Source organism: Acinonyx jubatus, chromosome A3 (genome assembly GCF_027475565.1).
Source record: "Acinonyx jubatus isolate Ajub_Pintada_27869175 chromosome A3, VMU_Ajub_asm_v1.0, whole genome shotgun sequence".
NCBI lineage: Eukaryota > Metazoa > Chordata > Mammalia > Carnivora > Felidae > Acinonyx > Acinonyx jubatus.
In genome coordinates, this window is record NC_069388.1 from 6,657,089 (window position 1) to 6,682,135 (window position 25,047).

General features: G+C 50.7%; 1 protein-coding gene and 1 long non-coding RNA gene across 2 annotated transcripts in view; one reads left to right on the top strand and one right to left on the bottom strand.

The window, feature by feature from the left end:
- The window catches only part of LOC128311085 (uncharacterized), a 140,765-nt gene that overhangs the window by 58,569 nt on the left and 57,149 nt on the right, over positions 1–25,047 (top strand). The window lies entirely within an intron of this gene.
- On the bottom strand, positions 4,477–7,057 carry MC3R (melanocortin 3 receptor). Its single transcript, XM_015066943.3, has one exon. The coding sequence runs from the start codon at positions 6,972–6,974 to the stop codon at positions 6,003–6,005; it is 972 nt and encodes a 323-aa protein (XP_014922429.2). The 5' UTR covers positions 6,975–7,057; the 3' UTR covers positions 4,477–6,002.

The following is a 25,047-nucleotide window of genomic DNA, read 5'->3' on the forward strand; positions in this document are numbered from 1 at the left end:
CGGTCAGGTGCATGGCCTCTGTGCAGCGAGGGACGCACTGGGAGGCTCGCCCTGGAGAGCTGCAGAGGGACTTGGCTTAGGGGAGCTGGTGTTTTCTGACACTGTGTCTTAATCCCTTTTGGGGCCTGGAAGGTTCCCAGGAGCTGTGAATAGTCTCCAGGGAGGGACGATTCCAGGACCTGCCGGAGGCCCCCGGGCGCCTGTTCTCGAGGTGGCCGGTCAGAGAAGCCAGCCATGTAGCCCGGCACAGCCCTCGGCCTCCAGGCTTGCCGAGACGCCTCCAGTTCCTGGCTCGTGCCGCCTCTGGTTTCTTCCGTTCGTTTCTCATTCGTCTCCCTCCTGACTCCCACCTCCTCAAGGGCGTCCCTGGCTGGGGGAGGAGCCGCTGTGTCCCCTTCCTACCTGTCAGGTGTCACTGTACCTGTCGTCTCCCTGATACCCTGGCAGTCTGGCAGGGCAGGGCCACATCCGCCTGCCCACCACGGTGGCCCACTCACCCGGGAGGTGCCAGCACAAAGCAGGCCCCCTCAGCGTGCTGAATGAATGGTGGGGGTGAGTCTGGAACCTGGGTTCTGTGGTGGGGCTTTCGGGAAGCAGCGGAACCCTGGGCGTGCTCTTTTCTGAGGCTCCTTTTCCTCATCTGTGAAAGGGTGAGAATTGGCAGTTAATTTACGGGACGGTGAGGTTTCTTAACCTCAGTGCTGCTGCCCTTGGGGGCCAGGTCATTCTTGGTTGTGGGGGCCTGTCCTGTGTGCTGTGTTCAGCAGCATCTCTGGCTGCCATTTATTAGATGCCTTTACCACCCCCACTCTAGATGTGACCCACAAAAACATCTACAGATGTTGCCAAGTGATCTCTGAGGTCAAGATGGCCCTGGGTTGGAGGTCCAGTGAGATAAAACGTGAAGCACCAAGGACGATATCTGGCATATAATTAAAATACTCTCTAAGCATTAGTTACTGTTGTTGTTAATGACCTGTTTACCCAGAGCAGTCAAGCTCCGGGCGCCCAGATTTTTCCTGAGTGAATGGATCTGAGTCATAGGACCCCACTTGGGGCTCATTGAGCTCCAGTGACGCAGCCCCGCTCTCGGTGAGGACCAACAGTGTATGAATTATGCTCCTCCCAGCCTAGAGGGGACGTAGAGCCTGTGCCCCGTCATGCCCGATGCCAAGTTAGTTAATGATGAGTGTGGAACACGCACGGCTGGGGTGCTGTGGTGAGCACATGGGCTGTGGAGCCCGACGGCGTCTGTGAGGCCCAGCGCTGCCCTCACCTTCTCAGTGGCCGGGGCCAAAACCATCCAGCTTCCTTCTCTATAGGCTACGATGGTAGTGTGCCTACCTCCTAGGCTCTAGGTGAGAATTCAGCAAGTTAATGTATCAGGCTGCTTAACACAGTGTCTGGCCCATATTACACCTTGTAGCGTCTTTCATTATTATTATTGATTTGGCTTCCAGGTAGGTGTCTTTTTTTTTAATTTGCTTTATTTTTAATGTTTATTTTTGAGAGAGACAAGGAGAGAGAGAGACAGAGCACGAGCAGGGGAGGAGCAGAGAGAGAGGGAGACACAGAATCCAAAGCAGGCTGTGCTGGCAGCAAGGAGCCCTACGTGGGGCTCGAACCCACAAACCATGAGATCCTGACCTGAGTCGAAGTTGGATGCTTAACCAACTGAGCCCCTCAGGCGCCCCTTCGGACGGGTGTTCTTAGGTGAGAAAGGTTGGGTTCCCCTTTCATTCCGCAGCGTGTTATCTGGTGCTCTCAGCTTCTAGATTGATGCTGGTTCTTGGACGGCCCACATTTACCCACTGGTGCTTGACACCGTGGCAAGAAATGGTGACAGGAACGAGACTGAAGCTCCCGGGGTGCTGGTTTTTGTTATTCTTCAGAAATGAGCAGTGCCTGTAGGTGGTTCTCATAGTATGGTGTGCATCGTAGTCGACAGCAGATCCTGAAGATTGCAGATGCCTGGCATGACTTCTGATCTAGTAGGTCGTGAGTTTTCGAGATTGGGCTGTTTCTCTGAGACTCCACATTCGGTAACGGATACTCACCAAATCTGAGGATCACTCGCAGATGTCCTTCTCTTTGGTTAGACTTGAATTCGTATTTGAGTGTATGCATGAAGTCACTTCTTCATTTAACACGTAATTCTTTATTGACCAGTTCTACATGCTGGTCTCATAAAGAATATGGTGGGAGAGATTGATGAGAATTAAATGAATCAACTAACAAGAAAGTACAAGATAGCAACAAGGTCTGTGATAAAATAATACCTCATGTGAATACCTGGGGTCTTCTTGCGAAAGAGTAGTCAGTGAAGGCATCTCTGAGGATTGGGCTGGAGCCTGAATGACAAGAAGGTGCCAGTCATGGGAAGATACAGGGTGAGGAGAATTGAGGTAGAGGAAACAGCAGGTTCAAAGGCCCTGGGGCAGGACTGAGTCCAGTGGGGGTGGTTAAGTAGGGCCAGGGGAGCATTGGGGATTTACCAGAGGAGATCAGATCATTAAGGCTTTGTAGGACCAGGTAGGGAAGTGAAATTTTATTTGAAGCCACTGAAGAATTTTAGCAGGAAGGTGATATGATGCGATTTATGTTTTTAAAGGATTGCACTGGCTGCTGCATGGAGAATGGATTTTGGCGGAGGTGAGGGCGGGTGAAGGTTTTCAGCCAGGGAGGCTTGAGTATGTTGCAGCCCCCAGCCCTATCGGAAACGATCAGAATTAAGCTCAAAAGTTCAACTTAAGTGAGGACAACAGGAGACGATTTCTAGAGACCCGTGGCGTCAACCACTGAAGTGATCCTGCCTAGAATCATGATGAGCTTCTGTATCCCCAGATTAGGCTTGCTTATTTATTTATATTTATTTGTTGATATGTTTATTTATTTTAAGATTTTATCTTATTTTATTTTTTTAAATATGTGAAGTTTATTGTCAAATTGGTTTCCATACAACACCCAGTGCTCATCCCAAAAGATGCCCTCTTCAATACCCATCACCCCCCATCAGCCCTCAGTTTGTTGTCATTTTTTAAGAGTCTCTTATGCTTTGGCTCTCTCCCACTCTAACCTCTTTTTTTTTTTTTTTTCTTCTCCTCCCCCATGGGTTCCTGTTTTAAATCTGACTCCTGCTGCTTAAAATGTCCAGTGAGTTCCCATGTGAAGATGTGGGAAAGTGGCCCTGGCAGCCTAACATTCAAGGTCGTTCCTCCCCCCCCCCCCCCCAATAAGGGATGCACTTCCCAGGGCTCCCCACAGGCTTTGGAAAAGGAGAGCAAATAAAATGATTAATTGGCTCTTGGTTTTTACGACATTTCTATGGAAACTCTATTATGAAATCCTGGATTCTTGAGTTGTAGAAATATGCATTAGTTTCTCTCCATGGCAGCACGTGCCTCTGAGGTCATTGGGTCATGGCTCAGCCATCTATACTGTTCCCACGAGAGGTGCTGGGGCATTGGCATTGGACTTGGGGATGTGGGCTGGGCAGCTTGAGTATGGACCTCTGCTTCTCTGCTTTTAGCTGGATTTTCATAGATAAGCTCCTTAATCTCTGCATTTCAGCTGTCTCATCTGCAAAATAAGGGTGATCATGGTATCTGTCTCGTGGAGTTATTGCAGAGGTCAGAGAAACAAATGCCTGTATAGCACCTAGTACACTCCTTGGCATGGGGTCAGCAGTCTGTGCAGACGAATACTTTTGGGTTTCCGTTATGCTCATCTGAAAGTCCTCTATGCACTTGCTTTGTGAAAGGTGGTCCCTAGACCAGCAGTTGTATCCCACTGGGGGCTTGTCAGAGTCAGAAATGCAGAATCATAGGCTCCACCCCAGACCTGCTGATTTGAATTTTTCACTTGAACAAGATCCCAGGTGATTCTTGTGGGCGTTGACATCTGGACATGCTACTTTAGGCAAAAATGTATATAGCAAGGAGAGCTGAGTCAGGTTCGAACATAGAAACCTGTTGCCAGCATTGTGTTGGTGCAAAGAGACATCAGCACCGGGATGCAAAATGCACTGTGACCCTAACAAGCTGGGTGTTGTCCAACAACCGCATAAGCCCTTTGGGACTGTTTCTTCATCTGTAAAGCGACTCATCTGTGTTAGAAGTTTGTTGAGAGGGTAAGCAAAGTGATGTGAAAGCTGATAGCAGAGAGTGAAAAGTTATTTTTATCTTGTTTACACAGAAAAAGGGCATCATAATTTTTATAGCTGTTAACACAATTTTCAAAGAACCTGATCTCTCGTTTTCCACATTTGCTGGCCGAGAGTGGCAATGGACAAGACCTATTATTTGGTGTCTCGATGAAAATAATGGAGAGTGGCAGTGGCCCAGGAACGACAGCCTGGTATTTTTGGAAGCTAAATGGGAGAATTTTGTGGTTTGGCTAAAAGGCATTGCCCTGCAAGGGAACAAGATCCCAGTGATCACTGTGGTCAATGGCAGTGTTTATACCATTTACAAAATACTCAGAATTGCAGTGTAAGGTTTGATGATGGCCAGGTGTGGAAGTCACCAGGGCACTTCCCGGTGGTGTATTTTAATGTGTCACACGTTTAGCAGCCACAGAAGCCTTTTATTGTTTCCAAACATCACAATCAAAGCGAGAGCCCCACGATGTTGCTTATATTAGCAGGATGTCTTCAAGTACAAAACACAAAAACAAAAACCCAAAACCCACAGTATATTCCAGCATGAGAAAAATACACGATTGTGCACCAAAGACACAGCATATTATAGGAATCCATTGGTGGGGGCAGTGTGAGGACAGCCAGAAAGTACAACCTGAAGCCGTCTAGGGCGGGAAAGGGTCTGACCGGTGTGGCCAGCGCACAGTGATGTATGGCACGTAGAGACAGTACCGGTCAGCAAAGCTCGCCCAGTGCTCACAGGATTGAATTGCTGCGCGGGTAAGGTACAGGCACGGACATCGGGGTCGCCCCCGCTTTTACAGCGTGTTGGACAAAAGGAGCAGTGAACCAAGAAGTTTCCCTTTCATAGGGTAGCATGCAGGAAGCCGTGTGATAGAGACACAGCTGCTACAAGCCAAAGCAGAGATTCCAAGAAAGCCCCGTGCATTTCCACGGTTTCTGAAACTCTCCAAAGCTACCGTGAAGCAATTTCTTGAGATGCATGCCCATGCCCCCAATCCGTGATTCCCTCTCTTGCTTTAATGATGGAAAAGGAGTAATAGGAAATGAAGATTTTTTTTTAAATAGGGAAAATTATACCTTAATAGCAAGGTATCAAAATACTTTGTACACAGGTATGTGTTGATTTTGCAAAAGCACTGTATCTGTCTTTCCTTAGGATTGTGAAAGCTGCCTTCGACTCAGTGCATAAGAACCCCCCAACAAAGCAGCAGCCAAAATAGAAGTGGGTTACATCCCCTTGCTAGTTTTCTTGGGGAGCCTGGTCTGGGGGTCAAGAAGAGGGGCATACATAGCATCGCTTCTTTGACACAGAGCTCCGTGTTTTTAGGAAACTGTTTTTACTGGAAACAGTAATAGAACAAATGCTCAGTCTCTTATGAAATACCGGCGAGGCCACCCAAGCAGCTGACAGCCAGAACTGAGACAGGTTTGCTTGGGAGACATCGGAACCCCTCTTAGAGTCAGCGAGAGTCCTTCTGTCCGGTCTGGCTGGTGGCAGGGAGACCTGGGGAGGAAGCTGGTGAGGGAGGTGGGCATTCCGGACCCCAGGTGCACGGAAATGAATACGGGCAGCACCCTCCCTGCGTTCTGCCGGGGCCTCTTTGGGAAATCAGTGACTTACCCACTTTGGAATCCTTTCGGAAAGCCTGTCACATACCACGTCTGTCTGCAAAAGGCTTTGCAGGGGTAAAAGCAAAGAGACATGGGCGATCGTGGCTGTTGGCCGATTTTGCGTCTTCCGAGTATTTCTTCTTCTTCTTTTTTTTTCCTTCTAAACACCTTGGCCGGGCGCAGGGCCAACAGTGACCGAACCCACGTGCGCGTCCAGGGCCCCGGCGCCCTAGCCCAGGTTCATGCTGTTGCAGCTGCAGAGAATCTCCTTAAAGGTGGTACGCAGCTCCAGGCTCCGGAAGGCGTAGATGAGCGGGTCGATGATGGAGTTGCACATGATGAGGACCAGGTAGGTGTTGAAGTGGGCGGTGTAACAGACGCAGTAGGGGTTGGTGGGGCAGGTGATGATGAGGACGAGGTGGAGGAAGAAGGGGGCCCAGCAGCAGATGAACACCCCCAGCAGGATGGTGATGGTCACAGCCCCCTTCATGCACGAGTGCTGCGGCGGGGCCGCCCCGTCGGCGGGCGGCAGTGCCGCGATGCGCTGGACGTGCAGCCGGGCGAAGAGGAACATGTGCACGTAGAGGGCGCCCATGAGGAGCAGCATGGCGAAGAACATGGTGATGAGGCACACGATGACCATCTTGCTCTCGGAGTAGATGATGAACACCACGCCACAGACCCCGCAGCTCACCCAGATGGCCGCGATCCAGGCGAGGGCCTTCCGCGCGGTCATGATGCTGTGGTAGCGGAGCGCGTAGAAGATGGTGACGTACCTGTCCACGGCGATGGCCAGGAGGTTGCAGATGGAAGCTACCAGCGAGATGCAGATCAGGGAGTCGAAGACGTTGTCCATGTGCTGGATGAGCCGGTCCCCGAGGGCCAGGGAGTTGCTGTTGACGACGGCGATCATGACGGTCTCCAGGGCGTTGGACACGCTCACCAGCATGTCCGCCGCCGCCAGGCTGCAGAGGAAGAAGTACATGGGCGAGTGCAGGTTGCCGTTCTTGACCACAGCCAGGATGACCAGGATGTTTTCCAGCAGGCTGACGATGCCCAGCGCCAGGAAGACCTCGGGCTTGATGAAGACCTGCTCGCAGAACCCGCTGCCGCTCTGGTTGCCGAAGGCAGGGCTGGCGGGGTGCTCGGAGCCGTTGGGCAGCGTTGGGTGCACAGACGGCAGGCAGCACGAGGCGTTCATTGCTAACAGACGGGCCGATCCGAGCGGGGGCTCCAGCGACGTCCAGAGGCTGCTGCTGCTGCTGCTGCTGCTGCTGCTGGCTGCTTCCTGGAAAGAAAAAAAAAAAAAAAGAAAAATCTCCCTCCAGATGCTTGCTGTGGATGCCCGTCCAGTCCAGACCGAGGCCTGGTTCTCCCCCACAATAACAGGACGGAGAGAGGGAGAGAAAGTCAGCCTGGAGACAGGAGAACTTTTCCTCTGCTTCTGCAGGACAAGCAGTTTCACGGACACCCTTCTCGGTCGCCTTCCTTCTGTCTCCCTCTTACCTTTTCCCCACCTGGGAATGGAAAAACCCGCCTCTGGTTGCTACAGTTTCAGCTGTCTTCATAGCAGGACCGGGGACGTGGTACCTGTTGCTAGGAGGGAGGGGTGAAGTCTCGGTCTTCATACGCTGGCTGCAGGCAGACAGCTCCTACTTTGTCTTCAGTGCAGTGAACCGACCACTGAGCATCGGACGCCTCTCTTGACTGGCAGCAGGTACCCGCTCGGGCAGGGAGATGAAGAAGCAGGCTGGTGCCCTCTGCAGGCCAGACTGCTCACCTGTGGGCTGGCTTGGCTGAGCACTTCGTGTTTGTCATGGAAACTGCCACAGGCATCCATTCATCCAGTTTGTTCATTCGTTTTTTTTTTTTTTTTAAATAGCTGTCGCTTATGGAGCACCTACTCTGTGTCAGCTCTCTGCTGGGTGCAGGGGACATAGTGGTGAGTGAGACCTCCGCAGCATCGCGGTGTCTCCCGGGCTTGGTGGGTGTCCGAGGTGGGAGAAGGGAAATCAGGCCGGTGTGTTTCGTTGTGATGAATGCATGGTGATGGCGGCAGGGGGGGGCTGGGGGGCGCGTGGGGCGTGGGGTTCCGGACCTGGATGGTCTGCGAAAGTTCTGGAAGAACGGGCATCTAAGCCTTGACTTGGCGGAAGAAGAGACCGTATCCCGCGGTGCGGTGGGGCTGGGGTTGAAGGAGGTAGAAAAGGGTCCCAGGCAGAGGGAGTCACATGCCCCAAACCTGGAGACAGAGAGCACTGGCTCTCCACCCTGGCCGTGGGGATCATCATAAAGTAGGGGCGGCAGGGCCCACCTGACCTCCTGAATCAGGATCACCAGGGAGGGGTAGGAGGGCCTGCGCAGACGTGTGTTCGATTTCGACAGGTGAGCTCACCTGGTGACCCCAGGTGAGCTGGGGCAGAGCCAGGATTGAGGTCTACTGAGAAGGGAGGTTGGGGTGCGCGTGCGCGTGCGCGCGTTTAAATTGAAGTACAGTTGACACACATTGTTATATTGGTTTCAGGTGTGCAACAGAGTGACCCAACAAGCAGTGCTCGGCTCAGGGTCTGTAGTCACCCTCTGTCACCAGACAATGTTATTACAGAAGTACCGACCATATTCCCTATGCTGTGTTTTTCATCCCTGCGATTTAGTTATTTTACAAGGAAGCTTGGCGTTTCTGAGGAACCGAAAGTAGTTTGGCCAGAGTGTGGAGTTGGGAGACACAATTTGAGAAATGAGGGTGCAGAGGTCTTTATTTCTTCTATTATTATAATTTTTAATATTTATTTATTTGGAGAGAGAACGAGCGGAGAGAGAGAGAGAGAGAGAATCCCAAGCAGACTCTGTGCTGTCAGTGCAGAGCCTGATGTGGGGCTTGAACTCACGAACTGTGAGATCATGACCCGAGTTGAAACCAGGAGTCGGGCGCTTAACTAGTTGAGCCACCCAGGCACCCCTGAGGTTTTTATTTTTAACAAAGGGTGAGACGTGCCTGGATCCAGAGGGACGGTATCCACCATATGTGGGAGTTTGGACCGTCTGCTGAAGGTGGTGGGGGCCAAGGAAGGAGGGGCTTTAGGCAGTGGGGGGTGAAGGGGGGTCCATGCTGTAGAAAGACTCTAGGTTGCAGGGTGGAGAGCGGATTGGAAGCGGATCGGAGGGAACCAGGGAGGCCAGGGCTGCGGAGGCCTTTCGAGCTGCAAAGTGTGGAAGGCAGAATTTAGCAGTAGACTTCACTGCCTGGTTCATGTCACGTCTGGTGCTGCACACGAGGATCTTGTGAACTCGGGAAGCACAAATCCCTTTGCTCCTACACACACACACACACACACACGCGCACACACATACACACACGTGCACACACACGCACGCACATTCCAGATGGATTTAGCGATCATCTATCGTCTGTGTGTGGGTGTATAGAAGATAGAAGAAATATGCATAAGGAAATAGAAGAGCTTGTTAAATATTTATAAAACTGTGGAGAGATTTCTTAACAAGATGGGCAATCCAAAATTTAGAGTATGAAAAAAAAGCACCAGAAGCAAAGCAAAAAGACAGGAGGAAAACATTTGCCGTAGACTACGAATGGTTACTGTCTCTTACAGAAAAAGAATTCTTTCAGATCAATAAGAAAAGAGTGAATTACCTCTTAGAATATCGGGCAGAAGATATGAACAGAAAACCAGTGAAGAAGAAATACAAACGGATAATAAACATATGAAAAGATGTCCGTCCTTCTGGGGAGTTGGAGAAATGCAAATCAAAAATGAGCCTCCAGTACCATTTTTCTGGTTAGATTAACAAGAACTAAAAAGATATCAAATTCGGGAGAGAATATTGGCAGAACAGTCAGCAGGCACTCCTAAGGTTTGTGAATAGTCTCGTTGTTGGCAGTTTCTACGAAAATAAAAGATGCGCCTGGGTGGGGACCTCAGTCTGCCTCGGGGTATAAGGAATACCACTTCTATTTATTCTCAATAGAGCAACTTAATTTTTTTTAAGCTTATTTATTTGGGGAGAGAGAGAGCGGGGCAGGGACAGAGAGAGAGCTCGAGTGAGCGAGCAGGGAGGGGTAGAGAGAGAATCCCAAACAGGCTCCATGCTGTGAGCATGGAGCTCTATGTGGGGCTCAGACTCACAAACGGTGAGATCATGACTTGAGCCGAAATGAAGAGCTTAACCGACTGAGCCGCCCAGATGCTCTGAGCAACTTAATTTCTTACGTGAAGCCACTCATCTTCCTGGTTGGGGAAAAAGACAATCTTTATCCTTTTTGGGGGGCCTCTCCTCCTCCCCCTCAGGACGCATCCCGGGGTGTATCCGTCCTGTCTTGTCTGTGGTTTCAGGGACACCCGTGTTACCTGCAAAGCCAGATTATCAAGCAGGGGACCGTTCCTCCTCTGCTGGGCCCTTCGCTCACTGAGCGTGACTGAGTGGACGGAGCCTGGTGCTTCAAACCTGTGTCCCCAGAGGCACCCTCTCTGCTAATGAGCGTTGATTTTGTGTTCCCTAAACACAACCCCCCACCCCCCACCCCCTGCTTTCCTGGGGGAGCTGCACAGATGCCCCATTGCTTTTTAATTGAATCTTATCCATAAATGAGTTGGCTCTATTAATAACAATTGCAAGACACGATAGGCTCCCGCAGTGTTTCCGTCCATTGTTGGAAGAGGTGGGGGGCCCTGTTTTGGATGTCCTAATGAACTGTAACACGGAGAGGCTTGTCCTCATCCTCCTACCTTTCCTCTCTGCCCAAAAGGCTCTTCCCACGACTTCCTTGTACATGCATCTTACCCTTTAAGACCCGGCTCCGATGAGAACTGCCCCCCCCTTTTTTTTTTAACAGCTTTCCTTAAATCTTAGGTACTTTATTCATTTTATTCCCCCTTTAGCCACTACCTCCCCAGCCCCCACACTGACAGAATTCAGCTTTTCCTCCTCGCTGTCACGGCACGCGGAATGTACTATAACTGGAAGTCACATCCCATGTCCCATGCCACTCGATGGGGACAGCGTTGGCCAGAGGTCATGTTGGAAAGGATGATGAGGTATTGTCATTAACGCTAATTATTTCTGGGGAGGAGACGGCTCTCACGCCTGCGTTCCCATCCCCCAGCCTGCCCCTGCTTTCGGCCGCCTCTTGCCGGGCGGGTCCTCGGGAGCTCGGTGTCCAGTCGCTCTGCCGGGTCCCACGTCCGGGGCTTTCCCCACCCCCCCATGGTGTCTCGGGATCTCCCCTGATGTGGGGGGAGCGGTGGTGACCCTCCCAGACTGATCGAGTTCGGTTTGGAAGTGAGGGGGGTGGGGGGACACCGTCTGGGGTGATGCTCCCCGAATAAGAGCTGGAGCCGCGGAGGGAATTCTCCGGCCTCCTGCCCTTCGGGAAGACATGCAGGGGTGCCCCACGTGCTGCCCATGCCTCCCTGTGGCCCTGCGCCCAACGGCTTCATTCATCTCTTCTCCCTTCTCCCTCACGCCCGCCCGTTTCCTGGGCTCCTCCCCCAAACGAGTGACCTGCTCCCAAGTCTGTCACGGGTTCAGCCCCGAGGAGGAAGGGAGAGGACCCCCCGCTAAGGTGTACCGCACGCCTGCTGTGTGCCACGTGTCCGGGCTCTTCTCTCCCCTTGGTGACTTCCTCCAGGAAGGACAGAAGGCAGGGCCGTGGGCTGCTCCCCGGTACTGATTCTCCCCTTCTTCCTCACTAATGGGCTCCTCGTTTACTGAGGACAGCAGCATGCCTGGCCGACACACTCATTTCCCAGCCTCCCCTGCAGGCGACATGACCCGATTCTGGCCAGTGGTTGTAGGGGAAGCCCAGGCAGGTGACGCAGCTAAGCCAACTAGCAGACCCAAGTAGCACACGCTCTTTTGCCCTTGACTGTTTTCCCTTTTTGCTGCCTGGAATGATGACGTGAAGGCTGGAGCTCCGTCTCCTGTTTTGTAAGTCTGAGGACAAGGGCCGGTTCCTTTGGGGGCCCCCAAACCTGGAAAGTGGCCTGAATCCCTGCTGACTTTACACAGAGGCCGTCAAAGTCCTGAACTGCTTGCCTCCAGGTTTCTAGTTATGTGATAGAAAAGCAACGTTTTATTTATGTCAGCTCTGGCGACGTGAGGTGTTCTGTTCCACACAGCTGCACAAAACGCCTGCAGCGTGACCATACTCCGCCATCTCTGTTTTCTGCCAGAAACCTGTTAGGTGCGTAATAAATGTTTGAAAGGAAGGAGCCCAGTGTCTTTGTCTTTTCCCACTCTGGACGATCTTAATTGTGTGATACCCCGACGGACCCTCCTTTGTAGGTGCTATTAGGAAGTGACTCCATCAGACTGTAATTTGATTGATCATCTCTCTCCCGTTAGACCGTATGCTGCTTGTCTTATTTATCCTATACACCAGTACTTGGTATAACCAACAGCCTCACGCATCCATAGCAGACGCACTTTGGCAACAGCTGATGGGTTTTGAAAGAAAGCAAAACTATAATCTTATCATCTGACTGAGTAATTCCTCTCTGAGAGATCTACCCAAGAGAAAGGAAAATAAGCGGTCACACAAATTCTTGGAGGTGGATGTTCGTGGCGACCTGACTCCTAATAGCCAGACAGTGGAAACAGCCTGATGTCCCTCAGCTGGGGACCAGATAGACCAGCTGTGGCATAGCCACGCTGTGGAACGTGATTGAGCAGTAAAAGGGAACAAAATACTGCCACATGCACAGCATGAATGACTGTCTGAGTGGAAGAAGTCGGACATAAAAGACTACATTTTGTGTGTTTGCACTTAAGGGAATCGTATGCAGAAAGCAAGTCTGTATCGACAGGAAGTAAGTTGGTAGTTGCCTCGGGACGAACTGTCAGTGGGCGCACTTGGGGTGATGAAGATGTTTGAAAACTGGATGAGGGTGATGGTCGTCCAACTCAGTAAATTTACCAGGAATCCTTCGCTGGTACACTTAAAATGGGCGAATTTCACGGGGTTTAAGCGTACTTGGCCAGGTGGTTAAAAATACGATTGTGATAGGTGTTCCTTCCCCGTGCCTTAAATGGAGTGTGGTCGCATGAAGACTGGCTACTGGTGTGTCCCTTCCCAGAGGAGACCAGAAGGATGTCCTTTCTGAAAGCAGACAGGGGCGCTTGGGATAGGTACGTTGCGTGCACCTGTCTCCAGACTCCAGACTCTGCCCTCACCCCCCGGAGGTTCTGAGAACCGCGCAAAGCTAATGGTGCTTGCGTGCTCCAGATGGGTAGCTCGAGGACCCTTCCTGAGCTGCTTTTCAGCTTTATGGGTGTCTTCCATTGCTTCCTTAACCTGGACTGACATCTTATGCCTATGATCACCAGCTCCAACTTTATTTCCTTTCTTGGAAGCCTTTCCCACGGTTTTTATCCTGTCCGTTGTTTTCACCCCCCATCCAAATGAAAGCTTCCATTTTCCTTTATTTTCTTTCTCTGTTCCAGGCAGAGACTTTAAAGCGTATTTTATAATTTTATCCCTTTATCTTTTTGAGGAAGACACTATCTTGAAATTACTGGAAGGGGGGTGGGCAGAATGTGCCGGGGTCTTGGGGGGACTTCCCGATTAATTCTGACTGTTCTAAGTGAACATTGACTGCTTTCTCTACTCTTCTTCTTTTTTTTTTTTTTTAATTTTTAAAAATGTCTATTCAGTTTTGACAGAGAGAGAGAGAGAGAGAGAGAGAGAGAGAGAGAGAGAGAGAGCGCGCGCGCGTGAGCAGGGGAGGGGCAGAGAGAGGGAGACACAGAATCAGAAGCAGGCTCCTGGCTCCGAGCTGTCAGCACAGAGTCCCACGTGGGGCTCGAACTCACAGACCGCGAGATCATGAGCCAAGCCGAAGTCGGATGCCCAACCGACTGAGCCACCCAGGCGCCCCACCACTCTTCAGCCTTCAAGCCACACGCCCTGGCTTCTGCCTTGGTCACTCCACGGAAACGGGTTTTGCAAAGGGCACCTGTGACCTCCTTGTCATTAAGGAAGGGGGTGCGTCTTCACCTGTAACCGTGTCCACTTGACTTAACGTTTGGCACCAGCGACCTTCCTTTCCTTCTAGATCCGTTCTCTTCCCCTGGCTTCCGTTGCACTGCATCCTCCCGGTTTCCCTCCTGTTCCCGTGGCTGCTGTTTCTCCACCCGCTTCTCAAACCCCTCCTCCCCTACCCCCCTGAGCATTGAAGCTCCCCTCTGCTGACCCCAAGCCTGCCTTCTCTTCTCCCTCAGTTTTTCTCCCTATGGAGTCTCATCCTGCTCCCCCCTCCAATGTCCTGCTCTCTGCCAGTGGCCCCCAAATGTATACCTGTAGCTCAGCCTTCTTGGAGCTTCAGACCCTTTCTCTGACCTCTCCTCATGGGTGACTCGCGCTGGCACATCCAGTACTGACTTTGGGTTCTGCCGCCTCGGATCTGGCCACCCTTCAGTGTTTCTTTTCCCGTGAATGGCCTCACCCTCCAGCCAGCAGCGCACACCAGACAGCCTCCGTTGTCTTTGCCTCCCCGGCAGCCCTTCCTCCCCCTCCTGGGATTTATGCCTCTGTCTTCTTCCTTTTCTCATTCCCTGTGGTTGGAGTGGGTCTGGGAAAACCTCGGACACGTGCCCCATAAAGACCTCATAAAGAGTCTCTGAGCAATACGGTGGCCGCTGAAATTTAAATGACTTAATGTAAAAGCCAGGTTGGAAATCCCCGTCTTCAGCTGTCCTTGCCATGTTGCGAGCGCTCGGTAGCCGCAGGTTCTACCCTTTTAGCCATAGCGATGGGTCAGGTGCCCATTCAGGAGCCACCCTTGGGGTGATGAAGGCCCTGTGCAGGTGGTGACTGTGGAGTACGAGATGGGAGAAGAAGGGCCTGCCTGAGGATGAAGGCAATGCAGAGGAAAGAAAAGAAGATTCAGGCATCCTTCGAGTGTTTGATCCAGCCGTGTCTGGAGCTTAACATTGCTTAACTTTTCAGTCATGCGTCAGTCACATCACCCCGATTTTTGTGTCTCGATCCAGAGGGTTTGAGTTGCCCATCTGACATTTGCAGTTGATTAAAAAAACGAATGTCCTGATAGTAACGACGACCTTCTGAACGTGGAAGTAAGGTCTTTAATCAGCATCCTGAGCGTGCAATCAGTGCGCCACGGGGAGAAGAGAGCCCTTCTTACGCCCGTGGAATCAAGATGACTTCTTTTCTGCCGGATCTCGGTTTGCTGGATTTTGTAAATTCAGGTGGAGGGTAGGAGGGGCGTGAGCGCTAAGAGACAGAAAAGAAAGAGGGGAGAGATGGTGGTAACTCAGACTGGTCGTAAGCATTGCGTTGGGAGAGCAGCTGAAGCTCTTGTCCCTCTGTTTCCCTTTGTCGATGACGAAAGAGCAGTAAAGAGCCTCTTGTTCAGCGAGTGCGGAGTATCTGTGGTGCTGGCAGCTTCTAGCTGCAGTTTCGTTCTTAGCGCTTTCGTTATCGTTGGCTCCAAAGACGGCTCTCTCTCTCTCTTGTTAACGCGTGCTCTCTTTGTGATTGACCTTCCCCAGAGGGGGCTGAATTCATGGGCCCGAATTCCCATCTAGGCACACAGCGCATGGAGGGAAATAAAAAAAATAGTGTTACACTTTCGCCGAGGTCCCGGGTCCTTCTCATTTTACCAGCACCCACCAGACCCAAGACTAGGCCAGTGTCAGGGTGCGGTGGGCCAGGCAGGGATGAAGCAGGTGGCAGGTGGACCCAATATCCGGGTGAAGCTTGAGGCCACGGAGCACATTTCAGGAAGACGATGAGCAGTGGTCTCCACGGGTGGGCAGCCGAGGGTCCCACAGTCCTGCTTGGTGATGGGCAAGCAAGAATGCAGGGAGGTCCAGGCCAGCACTTCTTGTCTGAGCGCGGACGGACTGGATGTAAAAGCAGCAGTTCACATTTGATGGAGGGCTTGTGTGTGAGACCCCGTGGCACCCTCTTTGTGGGTGAGAATGGAAATTGCTGCTCTGTGGACGGGGACACCGAGGCACAGAGACGTCCTGCGATTTGGGAACGGCACACAGATAGAGAATGATAAGCTCCTGTCTGGCTGTGGAGCTAAAGAGCTCAACCCCAATGTTATCATGCTTCTCTACGTACTGAAAATAGCTACGCGGGGCCCAGCTGTGGGACTGGAATTTTGGGGAGAACTCCAGTTCCTGGGAGACAATGCGAGGGGCCAGACAGGACCCCAGGCCTATAGAGAGCATGGCTTGGGGTGGTCATAGCAATGAGGGCCTACAAACTAAGCTCAGAGTTATTCCACAGGGAAGGGGCTTGGTGACGGAAGACGTTTACAAGACTGTCCTCGAATTATTTGTTTCATTTTATTATTTTTTAAATGTTTACTTATTTTCGAGAGGGACAGAGACAGAGTGCGAGCAGGGGAGGGCAGAGAGACAGGGAGACAGAGAATCCGAAGCGGGCTCCAGGCGCCGAGCTGACAGCACAGAGCCCGACGCGGGGCTCGAACTCACGAACCGCGAGATCGTGCCCTGAGCTGAAGTCAGACAGTTAACTGACTGAGCCACCCAGGTGCCTCTGTCCTCAAATTATTTAAAAGCAGTGTAAGAAGTGCACGCTTGGCCTAAATCCTCACCCACTGTGACCAGCCATTGTCCATCACTATTATGGATCGTCTCTTCATTTAACCACAGAGATCCCAAGAGTAGTTTGAATCAGGTGCACGGCTGGCCAGTCAGGGCCTGCGCTTCCCAGCCTGCCTTGCGGCTGCACGGCCACAAGACGGTGGACGTGAGCCGAAGTGAGAGCACAGCTTCTGCGTTGTGCTGTCCGAAGGGATGAGACGTTCTCCCAAGCTTCCTCCTGGCCGTGATGAGGATGGGGTGGAGATACAAGAGACTACTCCTGACCCAGGAGTGGAAATCCTATATTAAAGTCGGCCAAGCTTCCTCATCTGCCTTGGATCACTTCCTTCAGGAACTTTCCGTTCCATGAAAGAGGAATGAACTTTCAAGTCCCCAAAAGTTGCGACGCTTCAGACAAGTCGCTACCTAACACGCAGCTGACTCTTGTATCGTAATGTAATTTTATTTTCCCCACCAGAGCGAAGGCTAAAGATGAAGTTGTTCTTTCGTAGACTCACAGAGTGGCATTGGTGGAATTCAGAGTCTGGCCGGAAAGACTGAGATGATGTGAAAGCGTGGTGATAGAGATATAAAGAAAGCATTAGGGGAGCGCTGGGATTCCTCAGCCTGGCGTGGCTTGTTGGAGGCAATACTTAAACTCTACGGCACATGGGATCGCACACACCTTACGTGGCCAGTACTGGTAGAGCCTACACGTGGCTGGCCTAAGATGGCCAAACACTAAAATTGCACTTGGCTGTACTTGTGGAGGAGGATTTACATGATAAACTAGAAAGTATGGCTAAGCAACGCCTTGTTCACTCCGGGGGTCCTTTTTGAAGAGGACGAATCATCTTCCAATCTTGCCAAAAGAAAGAAAGGCCATGTGGCTCCTTCTATCACCAGTTGCACAGAGCTGTCCTCCCGAGGAGCTTATAAGGTCCTGGGGTGGGGAAGAACTTCTGGCAACGAATCCAAAATGGTTTAGGTACAAAAAGAGGGATTTACTTTCTGCCTCATATCAATGGAAATTTCAGGGGGTTTATGGATTCAGGCATGGCTGGATTTAAGGCTCAGTGAATTTAACAAGGACCCAGGGCACATTAGTGCGGGTGGCTGTAACAAAATACCAGAGCTTGGATGGCTTACATGATGGGAATTTATTTTGTCACAGTTCTGGTGGCTGGAAAGTTTAAGATCAAGGTCTGGCGGAGTTTCTTTTCTGGTGAGAGCTCCCTTCCTGGCTTGCAGGTGTGGGCTCTTGCTGTGTCCTCACATGATGGAGAGACAGTGAGCAGAAAAGCTCTCTGGCATCTCTTCTTACAAGGACACCAGTCCCATCGGGGGTGGGGGGCACCCTCAAGACCTTATCTAAACCTCATTATTTCCCAAAGGCCCCACCTTCAGATCCCATCTCACTGGGGTTAGGGCTTCAACAGAGGATTTTGGGGGAAGCACGATTTAATCCATTGCGTGGAGTCACTTCATAGCTTGGCCCTGTCCTCCTTCATGTTGGCCTCAATCTTAGGTTCCATGTTGGGGTAAAGGTGGCTGCCGGCAGCTATAGGCCTGCCCGCTGTGAACTCAAGTCCAAGAGAAAGGCGTGAGGGCCTCGCTCAATCAGTGCAAGACGCGCAGACCTCATCTTCTTGAATCTGTTTGGACCAGGAGCTCGTCCCTCAGCCATTTGTTCGGGGCAGGGGAATGCAGTGTCTGGATTGGCCAGGGCTGAGTCCTGGGCTCCGTTCTGGGGCTGCGGGGAAGTTAGCTGCCCCTGAATCCCATGCACCAGAGAGCGAAGGGTGGTTCCCCCGAGGAGAGTGTAGTGGGAAGGGAAAGGGGGAGAGCAGGATTGGGCCGAGGGAGAAGCTGAATGGCGATGCAGGCCGGCCTCAGCCCATCCTGGGGAGCTCTGGAGATACATGGGCCGTCAGAGTCCTCCCTGTTGGGCTGAATGGTTGGGCCTTTATACCGACCATGTCAGTCATTGGCTGTGGGCTGGGCTGGTGCTCTGCTTTGAGCTTGGGCACGATGGCATTCTGCAGCTGAGGCACATCCCGAGGGAACTAGACAGCTAGAGGCTCCTAGCTGACAACTTTGAAGGGGCTTAAAGGGGGGGCCCGGCTGGCGCAGCACCTTGTTCACCCCAAAAGAACGGGTGAATATGTGCCAACATAGAGATGTGGGCAGGCCAGTATCAGCAGGGAGTGTGCTTACCGTGTGTACCCAGGAATTGAGTTTTACAGCACTGCCAACGTTGTGGGAGAGCCGGAGGGGATTTGTTCCTGACCTCCCTCGTGGAGTGACACAATGTCTGCTTACATGAGGGTGCTGACTGCAGCAGCTCCTGTGACAAAGGTCTGGGTTAGGTCTGTCCTTGGCTGGAAGCTCATGTTGTTACGGTGTGTGGTTAGAACAATCAGAGGGAGATTACTCACCGCCCGAGTGTGAGTTGCCGGCAGGGACAGCCCCGGGGAAGGGACGAGAAAACAGCTCATCTATGAGTGGGGCACATTTTATGATGATGTACATCGAATCAGGAGTTTCTGATATCTATTTGTAACGCTCCCATCGTGGCCAGCCACTTCACTGTGTAGCTGAGTTTTAAAAATCATACTTTATGTATTTTATTTTGGGATAGTTTTAGACTTACAGCAAAATTGCAGAGACAGTGCAGAGAGTCCCCCACAGTTCCCTGGTCCCCCTTCCCCCATCGTGAACATCTCGCATCATCACGGTACCTTTGTTAAAGGCTGGGAAACCAGCCCTGGTCCACTGCTACTCACTGCACTCCACATTTTGTTTTGATTTCGCTGGTTTCCCATTAATGTCCTCTTCCTGGTCCAGGGTCCCATGTAAGAAACCACATTGCATTGAGTGACCACGTCTGCTTGGTCTCTTCGGGTCTGTGACAGTTTCGGTCTTCCCTGGCTTTTCATGACTTTCGTGATGGTTTTGAGAAGCACCGGTCAGATTGTCTGTGGCAGGTCTCTTAATTTGGGTTTGTTTGATTTTTTTTTTTCTTTTTTTTTAATGGTCAGGCTGGGGTTGTGGGTTTCTGGAAAGAATACCACAGAGGTGAGAATATCACATCATATCAGGGGCACATGACACCCACCTGGCATCACTGGGATGCTAGCCTTGGTCGCTTGCTGAAAAGGATCTTCTGTAAGTGAGTTTTGATAACTCAAACTTGGCTTCAGGGGGTCTTAACATTTTTATGTGAATTTCTCTTGGGGTCTTAAATCTCAACTTTTACTCACGGAAAGGATGTGGGTTGTGATACAAGAGTATTAATTAGCTGTCATACTGATGGGAGGGCAGTTCCTACATCACTGTCTGATGGCCTTCCTTCTGTTCCTTCCTATATACTGTTTCCTGCCCTTTCTCCACCAGACTCAACACTGCTGAGTACCCAGACACCTACTCTGCCATGACATTAACAGCATCTGCCTAGGAATATTCCAGTGTGTCAGGTACTTTGCTTCTTCCTTCCTTTGTTCCTTCCCTCCTTCCTTTTCATTTATCTGCAGGTTTTCATTTTTATGTTTACATACAAGTATATAAATATATTAATTTGGCTTGCAATTAATCTGTATTAATTAAATGGTATGCAGAACAAAATTAGCTCTGTTTTTCCAACTCCGTGTCCAAATATTTTAATTTTTTTAATGTTAATTTTTGAGAGAGACAGAGCGTGAGCAGGGGAGGGGCAGAGAGAGAGAGGGAGACCCAGAATCTGAAGCAGGCTCCAGGCTCTGAGCTGTCAGCATGGAGCCTGACACAGGGCTCAAACTCATGAACTGTGAGATCATGACCTGAGCTGAAGTCGGACGCTTAACTGACTGAGTCACCCAGGTGCCCCCCCCCCACCAATATTTTAATACTGTGCATTGAAAAAGCTTTTATTTCCCAACTTATTTTAGGATTTATTTTTACTCATAATTAGGTTCCTGATATCTTATATGTCTGTTAATCTCTATCTCTTTACTTTTTTTAAATTGAGCTACACATACCACAAAATTCTTAGTTTTAATACAGTGATTTTTAGTACATTCATAAGGTTGTGCAACCATCACCACTACTAATTCTAGAACATTTTCATCACCCAAAATGGAAGCCTCAGCCCCTGGCAATGACTAATCTACTTTCTGTCTCTGTGTGACAATAAAAAAATATGCCCCTCTAGGGCCATGTTTAACTTCTGGATCACAAAACCTTCCATTTTCTCACTTTGTCATTTTTCAGATTCAGAAACAAACAAACAAAAAAACAACTATAAATTTTCCTGTTTAAAATTCTGCGTGAAAATTATAAGAACATTCAAAACCACAAGACCACAAATTTCTTCTTCTTAATCTCTTGAATTTCAAGGAGACTCTGAATGGAGAGTGAGTTGTTTTCTGAGCACTTCAATGCAAGGAACAGGTCAGGGTACCTTTTATGTCTTTTTTAAAAGAATGTCTTTTCTTTGTACTCTGCTGGATCTTCTTTTGAAAACTTAGAGTAAAATCCAATTTGCTTCTCCAAGTCTACTTTCTTATGGCTGATTCACAAGTTGTAGCAAATTAATGACAGGAGGCAGCGGTTTCTTGTGTGCAGAAGACAAAACGATCCATGTTGTTCTAAGTTCGGCTCGATGCCACGAAGTCCGGCTGAAGGATCAGATCTGATGCGTAAAAAAACCCTGTGCGGTGTCCAAACATACTCTCTGTATATTTCCTGGTTAAAAAAAAAAAAAAAATCTTAGCACATTAGAGTTGTGTTTCCTTCATTAATCACAAAATGGAGTGCTTTTAACTTTCCTCAGCTCCCCCGTTTTTTCCCCTTTGCTTGGTTAACACTTGGGTCTTCTGTTTTGAATGTTGTGTTTCTGGGGCCATTGCCTAGGTGAAGTTATGGCTGTAGGGTTTGCACCATTGAGTTGTTTCACACCAGGGTGGGCTGGTGCAGAGCAGGGCTTTCCCTCCGTAGATGGGCATCTGGATCACCCAGGAAATCTTGTCAAAATGCAGAATCGGGTTCAGTAGGTCTGGGGGATAACGATGCTGCTGATTCACAGACGATCTGGAACGGCAGGGAGAGAGATCTAGCCATTTTTAGACTCTGGGGAACAGTGCTCTGAGGAACAGGCCCAGTGTGGAATGCACTCTGATGAGGGTGGGGAGCAGTCCACGCCCAAACAGCGGATGTTCCCAGCTGTTGTGTTCATGTCAGTGCTTTTCATGTGTGACCAGTGATGGTGGCCAAAGGCTCCCCACTGGGGCTGCTGCCTAAAAGGGTAATTTGGGCCTAATGTCCTGCCCTTCCTGGGGAGTCTATGCCTCACTTTAACATCCTTAGTAAATTCCTTTGTATTTAAATTGGACAGGGTGGGTTTTGTTATTTATGTTCAAGGATCTGGCCCACCCTTACATTCCAATTTGGGTCAGTAAGTGCTGGCCATCTGGAGATCTGGGTGGTGAGAAATCCCAAGGCTTCGTCAACTTGGAAGAAGACTGCTGGGATCGATTAGCAATGCCTGCACTGATCTAGAACTAGGGAACAGGGCCACGCGCATCGTGCTTTTGGCATCCCTGTGCCATGGTCTGTTTTCGTTTCCTAAATGTTGTAGCTTAAAACCACAGGAATTTATTCTCTCACAGTTCTGGAGGTCAGAAACCCAAACTGGGTTGGCAGGGCTTCGTTCTTCCTGGAGTCTGTAGGACAGAATTTGTTTCCCTGGATATTTTGGCTTCTAGAGGCCCAACTGCTCTCTTGACTCATGGGCCCTTCCTCCGGTCTCAAAGCCAGCAGTTAGAATCCAAATCTGTCTCTGACCTGCTTGTATCGCATATCCTTTTCTAACTCTGGCCCTCCTGCCTCCCTCACATAAGGACCTTCTGATGACATTGGGCCCATCAAGATAGTCTGTCTTAAGACCCATAACCTTAATCATATCTGCAAAGTTCCTTTGGCCGTGTAAGGTAACAGAGTCTAGGGATTAGGAGTGGGCGTCTTTGGAGGCCACCATCTTGTTGGTCACATGTCTGTTCATCAGAGTCTCAGACCCTCTCGGGGGCATTCTTAGCCCACCCATAGATGCTCAGTTCTTTGGCAACTGACTCACGCTAACTCAAGATTAATGTATTCATTTATAATGATGACACCCCTCTTCAGAGACCAAGGTACTTGAGTGTTATGTATAGAGCGTCCCGTCTTTCTGAAATTCCTGGGAATGTAGACTGTTACCCGGAGGGTTCTTGATGACTTAGGAACCAGAGAAGAGGAAGCAGGATGGTTGGGAGGGTGCACCTGATTCCATGAAAGCCTAAGAGAACCCTCTTGCCCTGTTGGTGGGAAGGCAGACTGGTGCGGCCGCTCTGGGAAACAGCGTGGAGGTTCCTCAAAAAATTAAAAATAGACCTACCCTATGACCCAGCCATAGCACTGCTAGGAATTTACCCAAGGGATACAGGAGTGCTGATGCATAGGGACGCTTGTACCCCAATGTTCATAGCAGCAATAGCCAAATTATGGAAAGAGCCTAAATGTCCATCAACTGATGAATGGATAAAGAAACCGTGGCTTATATACACAATGGAGTACTACGTGGCAATGAGAAAGAATGAAATCTGGCCTTTTGTAGCAACGTGGATGGAACTGGAGAGTGTCATGCTAAGTGAAATAAGTCATACAGAGAAAGACATATACCATATGTTTTCACTCTTATGTGGATCCTGAGAAACTTAACAGAAACCCATGGGGGAGGGGAAGGAAAAAAAGAGGTTAGAGTGGGAGAGAGTCAAACCATAAGAGACTCTTAAAAACTGAGAATAAACTGAGGGCTGATGGGGGGTGGGAGGAAGGGGAGGGTGGGTGATGGGCATTGAGGAGGGCACCTGTTGGGATGAGCACTGGGTGTTGTATGGAAACCAATTTGACAATAAATTTCATATTAAAAAAAAAAGAAAATCTTTATCCTTAAAGCAATTCTTCTCCCTAGAGCCTGGGAAACTCCTTTCCTTTCGATAGAACAGAAACTGGTAAACTATGGCCCACCACCTGTTCTTATAAATAAAGTTTTATTGGGACACAGCTAGACCTGTTGGTTTATGTATGGTCACGGCTGCCGTTATACCAGAATGGTACAATTTAGTGGTTATGACACAAATGGCCTGCAAAGCCCAAACTATTTACTCTTTGGCCCCTTGTAGAAAATGTTTGCCAGCCCCTGATACCTTGCTACACACCTCTGCCCCCCAAAAAGATTGCCCCCCCACAATCTTCAGCATATGTTAAACTTGCCCGAGGGAAGCTTATTAAGACACAAATCCTGGAATGGGGTCCAAGAATTTGCTTTTCTATCAAGTTCCCAGAGGATCCTGATGATGCTGTCTGAGGACCACACTTTGGGAGCTGCACCACTAGGCTGTAAACTCTGCAAAAGCAGGGACTCCGGTTGGTTCTCTGGTGTATGCGATTGTGACATTGCGGGCACTTAATGCATGTAGTAATAGCTGAATAAGTAGCTGGTCCTGTTGTCTTTCCCTTAGAGCCGATCAATGCTGATGCACCAAAAACACCTTTCTATGTGTGTGGTGAGCGAAATCCTGCCCCCCCCCCCCAAAGATGTCCGTGTCCCAATCCCCGAACCTGTGAATATGTCACTTTCCGTGGCAGAAGGGACTTCGCCGTGTTGATTAATACAGTGGACTTTGAGATGGGGAGATAATCCCAGATGATCCAGAAGGCAGGCACGGAGACCCGCCCCACAAGCACGCTTCTCGGTGTGGACACCCTTCCGCTCTGCGTCCTGATTTACAGGCCCTCCTCCCCTTCCACAAAAGCAGCTGGGCCTGCTACGTGCTTGTGAGCCTGGAGCTGAATTAGGACGCTCCTCGCACAGCCTTGCTCTCCCTGTTTAGGGAAACAGAAGTCAAACCGCTGTTGGCAGAAGCTGAGAGGAGAGAGAGCTGCTGTTCTTGGTGACACGTGAGGAGAACAGTGCGTGTCACCTCTGCTGACGCCAGTGCTCTGGATTGGAGAGCAGCGTCCGTCACCTGCACACCCCTTCCCCTCATTCTGCAGGAGGCTGGTCGGTCCTCTGGGCAGACACCTGCTTTCAGCCGGAGGCCGAGATCGGATGAGGGATCGGCACAGTGCGGTGGCTTGGTGCAGGGCCACGCGTCCGGCTCTCATCCTGGAACCTCTGCAGGAGCACCATCCGGGGCCGGCCTCCCCCCACCCTGTGTTCGCCGGGATGGAGACGGGCAGGCAGAAAATGCACCTGTGTGGGGCAGTGAGCCGGGGAAGGGGGCTGCGGTGGAGGGGTGACCGGCACCCCCAGCTGGAGCGACAGCAGCCCTGGAGCAGGCAGGCCCCGCAGACACGTACTTGTCTGGGGCGAGGGGCCCAGGCCACGTGCCAACGTCGGTGGTCATCCGCTGTGCAATTCCTCCGCCCCCGTGGGTGGACCTAGGCGCGATGTCTCTCTCTCTCAGCTGGAGGCACGCAAGCCTCAGAGAAGGGCTCGGCTGCCGGCTGTTGGCCACTGTGCTCTCTGCAGCCGGGGAGAGTCTCAGGCCTGGAGAGCGACAGGGCAGCGCACAAACATCCACCGCAGCCCTCGTCCGTGGCCTCTGGATGACGCAAACGGGTGATCGCGTCCGTCCGTTTCCATCAGTCAAGTCTGCTCA

What these genes read in the sequence shown, in the direction of transcription:
- MC3R (XM_015066943.3), bottom strand. Translation starts at nt 6,974, where the DNA reads ATGAACGCCTCGTGCTGCCTGCCGTCTGTGCACCCAACGCTGCCCAAC.